The sequence below is a fragment of the Boleophthalmus pectinirostris genome, unplaced genomic scaffold (assembly GCF_026225935.1).
Source record: "Boleophthalmus pectinirostris isolate CB_2022bp ecotype Guang Dong unplaced genomic scaffold, ASM2622593v1 HiC_scaffold_23, whole genome shotgun sequence".
Classification (NCBI taxonomy): domain Eukaryota; kingdom Metazoa; phylum Chordata; class Actinopteri; order Gobiiformes; family Gobiidae; genus Boleophthalmus; species Boleophthalmus pectinirostris.
The window spans coordinates 770,921-776,448 of record NW_026571207.1 but is presented as its reverse complement, the minus strand read 5'-3'; the positions used below and the strand labels follow the sequence as shown (position 1 = coordinate 776,448).

General features: G+C 43.3%; 1 protein-coding gene across 1 annotated transcript in view; it reads right to left on the bottom strand.

Annotated features, from left to right (window-relative positions):
* The window catches only part of LOC129410708 (uncharacterized), a 4,154-nt gene extending 3,291 nt beyond the window's left edge, over positions 1-863 (bottom strand). Inside the window, exon 1 of the mRNA XM_055159558.1 lies at positions 642-863. Coding sequence (XP_055015533.1) covers positions 642-863 — 222 coding nt within the window. The remainder of the gene's footprint in view (positions 1-641) is intronic.
* Positions 864-5,528: the final 4,665 nt, after the last annotated feature.

Sequence of the window (5,528 nt, the reverse complement as noted above, 5' to 3'; positions counted from 1 at the left end):
TGAGCCAGGATTGGACTGGGGACTGGACCAGGGGACTAAAACAGGACTAAAAACAGGACTAAAACGGGTGTAAAATGAGATTAAACCAGGACTAAACTAGGACAAAACCAGGACTAAAAGAGGACTGAACCGGAGACTGAACCGGAGACTGAACCGGAGACTAGACCAGAGACTAGACCAGAGACTAGACCAGAGACTAGACCAGAGACTAGACCAGGACTAGACCAGAGACTAGACCAGAGACTAGACCAGGGACTGAATCAGGGACTAAACCAGGAATAAACTGAGAATAAAAATGGTCTAAAACCAGGTTGAAATGAGACTAAACCAGGACTAAACCAGGAGTAAACCAGGATTGAATCAGAGACTGAATCAGGAATAAACTGAGACTAAAACAGGTCTAAAAGGGGTGTAAAATGCGACTCAACCAGGACGAAACCAGGACTAAAACAGGACTAAAAGAGGACTGAACCAGAGATTGAACCAGAGACTGAACCGGGGACTAGAGTAGAGACTAGACCAGGGACTAGACCGGGACTGAATCAGGGACTGAATCAGGAATAAACTGAGACTAAAACGGGTCTAAAACCAGATTGAAATGAGGCTAAACCAGGTCTAAACCAGGTCTAAAATGAATAAACGGTTTCGGAGCGTTCAGAGACAAAAGTGCGCGAGGTGGGATGAGGTGGTTGTTGTTTTCCCGATTCCCGCTGATCCGTTTGTGTTTTTCCAGGGATAAACCGCTCTCTGCCGCCGTGGGAGCGCTCGCGGACGGAGGAGGACATCCTGAGAGCCGCGCTCAGACCCGGATCTAAACCCACGTCCGAGGAGTCCACCGCCCTGGAGTGGGAGAACGACTTCATCAGCTCCCAGGACTGCGCCGAACCGGGGACGGGCCGCGGACCGGACCCGGACCCGCTGGACCAGGACCCGCTGGACCAGGACTTGGACTTGGACTCTGAGTTTGAGGGTTTTGTGAATCCCGTTTTGGAGCTGGACACTCCGTCGGACGTGGAGGACAGTCACAGATAGTAGCTCCTCCGTCGCGCTGGAGCTGCGGCGACTTTTCACGGCGCTGCACCTGATTTTTACTTCCGAAAAAAACGTAAAAAAAAACAAAACTGGTTCGTTCTAAACATTTCACGAGGTCCAGAGTTTTTCCTCTCGGACCTTCTGCGTTCAGAGCGTCTGAATTATTCAGCGCCGTGAGTTTATACGAGATTTTTATAAAGTTCAGACCAGAGAGAAGTTTTACTGTCAAACAAAAAACACCAGGACTGAACAAGGTCTAAAATGAGACTAAACCTGGACTAAACCTGGACTAAACCTGGACTAAACCTGGACTAAACCTGGACTAAACCAGGTCTAAACCAGGACTGAACAAGGACTGAACCAGAGACTAAACCAGGACTAAACCAGGACTAAACCAGGTCTAAAATAAGACTGAACCTGGACTGAACCTGGACTGAACCTGGACTGAACCTGGACTAAACCTGGACTAAACCAGGTCTAAAATGAGATTAAACCAGGACTAAAAGAGGTTTAAACCAAGTCTAAACCAGGACTGAACCAGGACTGAACCAGGACTAAACCAGGTCTAAAATGAGATTAAACCAGGACTAAATCAAGTCTAAATCAGGTCTAAAATGAGACTAAATCAGGTCTAAAAGAGGTTTAAACCAAGTCTAAACCAGGACTGAATTAGGTCTAAACCTGGACTGAACCTGGACTGAACCTGGACTAAACCAGGTCTAAACCAGGTTTAAATCAAGACTTAACCAGGTCTAAAATTGGACTAAACCAAAACCAGGACTAGCATGCTAACAGCTGTCCTTCCTGCTCGTCTGACAGTAAAACTCTTCACGTTCGGACTCGACGGACTCGTTTTTTGTTTTTTTTTCACTTCGGGACACGAAAAATCAGGTCCAGCGCCTTTTTTTTTTTTTTTTTTTTTTTTTTAGACCCGAGTCCGTTTGGATCAAAGCTTTTCAGTGCCTTCATCTGAACCGCCGTCCATCCTCCGACCGCTCAAACACGACAGGCGCGCGACAGGTGCACCCACAGGCGAGCGGCAGGTGAGCGCCCGCAGACCCACGCCTTTGTTCCCCCGGGTTTATTTATTTACGTTTAGTCCTGAAAAGACGTGAAGCGTTTGGAGGCGGCCTGGTGTTTTTGAGCAGAAGTCGAGCCTCGAGGAGATAAAACCGCGTGTTCTGCCTGTGCCTGAGGTTTTCACGCGGGTCGGGGGTCGAACCGAACACGGACGACTTCACGCTGATGTTGGGTCGAGCGTAACGAGCCGGCGTCGCTCCATTTAACCCAATATTTACCAGACAAAATAAAAACTGAACATTTCTGTGTGTTTTGGTGGTGAAAATCTGCTGACGGGTCATTTAAAAAAACATTAAAATCATCAGTCAATCACCAGGACTAAACCAGAACTAAACCAGAACTAAACCAGGACTAAACCAGGACTAAACCAGGACTAAACCAGGTCTAAACCAGGTCTAAACCAGGACTAAACCAGGACTAAACCAGGACTAAACCAGAACTAAACCAGGACTAAACCAGGTCTAAAACCAGGTCTAAACCAGGACTAAACCAGGACTAAACCAGGACTAAACCAGGACTAAACCAGGACTTAAACCAGGTCTAAACCAGGACTAAACCAGGACTAAACCAGGAAAACCAGGTAAACCAGGTCTAAACCAGGACTAAACCAGGACTAAACCAGGTCTAAACCAGGTCTAAACCAGGACTAAACCAGGACTAAACCAGGTAAACTAAAAACCAGGACTAAACCAGGACTAAACCAGGTCTAAACCAGGTCTAAACCAGGTCTACTAAACCAGGACTAAACCAGGACTAAACCAGGTCTAAACCAGGACTAAACCAGGTCTAAACCAGGTCTAAACCAGGTCTAAAACTAGGTCTAAAACCAGGTCTAACACCAGGTTTAAACCCAGATCTAAACAAGGTTTAAACAAGGTCTGAAAATGAGACTAAACCAGGTCTAAAATTAGACTAAACCAGGTCTAAACCAGGTCTGAACCAGGTCTAAAACTAGGTCTAAAACCAGGTCTAACACCAGGTCTAACACCAGGTCTAAACCCAGATCTAAAACCAGGTCTAAAACCAGGTCTAAACCCAGGTCTAAACCCAGTTCTAAACCTGGTCTAAAACCAGGTCTAAAACCAGGTCCAAACCAGGTCTAAAACCAGGTCTAAAACCAGGTCTAAACCAGTTCTAAACTAGGACTAAAGCAGGACTAAAACCAGGTCTGAACCACGTCTGAACCAGGACTAAAACCAGGTCTAAACCAGGTCTAAAACAGAACTAAACCTGGTCCAAACCAGGTCTAAAACCAGGTCTAAACCAGTTCTAAACCTGGTCTAAACTAGGACTAAAGCAGGACTAAAGCAGGACTAAAACCAGGTCTTAACCAGGTCTGAACCAGGACTAAAACCAGGTCTAAACCATCCTCGTCTTTGCTTTTCTACAGCAAATCAAGTAATCCAAAGTAATCAGATTACATTACTCACTTTAAGTACTTTAATGTAGGGGATTACATTTTTAAAGTAATCTTCCCAACACTGGATATTACTAAAGGTATTGTCCAAAGCTGTAACCAAACATCACCGCAAAAATAATTCTTCTTTTATTTCATTTAAAAAAAAAAAAACTAAAAACAAAAATGTCAAAACTTCGGCTGAATTTGAGTTTTGAAATTTTTGCTTTTGCAGATTTGAACCAGCAAATGTTTCTTCTGCCTGAATGTCCAGTTTTGGATTTTTGTTAAAGCTTTGAATCAATTTTTTAAGTTTTTTTTTTTTATTTTTTTTAGGGGAGGCACCGAAAAGAAAATTTGTGGCTGAAACCGAATAAAAATGAAACGCTTGGTCGAATAACGAAACCGGAAAATTTTTCATTATTTAATTTTTTTTTTGTAATTATATAAATGTTCAAGAATAAATTTGTAGACATTTGTTTTTATTTTTAAAAGAAAGTAAAAGTTTATTTTATATACTGAATATTTTTGTTTGTCGAATATTCGGTGCGTCACAACTATTTTAAACTCTTCAGCGGTCGCCACGGTAACACGACACGCAAAGGTTTAACGGACAGACGGAGCAGTGCCTCCGGTTACAACAGTGTCAGTCGATTTTCAAAATAAAATAAAAATAAGAAAAATAAAATAAATAAACAACGATTTTCTTCATTATTTGTCTCCAAAACCAAAATGAAAAAAAAAAAACAGATTAAGGACTAAACCAGATCCAGGTCCAGGACAGAGACCGGACTAGACCAGATCAGGAAACCAGATCAGGAACCAGACCGGGACTTAGACTGAGACCAGGACCAGGACTTAGACTGAGTCCGGGACCAGGACCAGGACTTAGACTGGGCCCAGACTGAGACTGAGACCGGGACTGAGACCAGGACCAGAATGGGACCAGAATGGGACCAGACAAGGACTGAGACCGGGATCGAGGTTGAGGCTGGGACCGAGACCGGGACTGAGACCGGGACCGAGACCGGGACTGAGACCAGGACTGAGACTGGGACTGAGTCCGGGACCAAGACCAGGACTGAAAACAGTTTAGTCCTGGTTTAGTCCTGGTTTAGTCCTGGTTTAGTTCTGGTTTACACAAAATCGAAAACTGAAAAAAACAAATCTTTATCTGTGTTTTTTTTTTTTTTTCATTTTATTATTTGTTTTTATTTTGAAAAACGAACAAACGACACACAGATCGTTTTATCCTCCCGCCACAGGAAAAGTTTTTGACGTGGAGTTTTCTTCTTCTTGTTTGTTTGTTCTGCTGTTTTCACTTCAGATTAAAAATAAAGGGTCTGTCGGTTTGTCTGAAATAATCAGAATTACACGAAAATAATTTAATCAATCGATGTTTTTGCCTTTAATCCAGTCACTAATTGCACTTTTTTTTTTTTTTTATAATAATGTTTGTGATTTTTTTAGATTTTGATTTTTGTTTTCGCTGCTCATCATTTTGTGTAACTTTGTGTAAATATGAAATGTTTTGTCTCTGTCACGAGAAATAAAAATGCTGTAAAATGAAAAGCGGTGGTGGTGACGGCGGCGGCGGCGGCGGAGGTTGCGGGTCAGACTCCCGGCGTGTGTCCGCACTGCGACACGTCCGCGGGGGTAAAAATAGCGTGAGGGTGTCGCCCGCGGGGAGACACTCGATCCGTTTGTGTTCAGACACTTGAGTCTTTTGTCCGAGGAGAAAAGACGCAAAAAAAAATAAAAAATAAAAAATAAAATAAAATACAAAAATACGAATCTGACACGAAGTTTGGACCTGAGAGTCTCCAGTACACAAACAAAACACTTTTAATCAAAACCAGGACTAAACCAGGACTAAACCAGGACTGAACCAAGGACTGAACCAGGACTAAACCAGGACTAAACCAGGACTGAAACCAGGACTGAACCAGGACTAAATGGAGACAAAACCAGGACTAAACCAGGTCTAAACCAGGACTAAACCACGACTGAACCACGACTG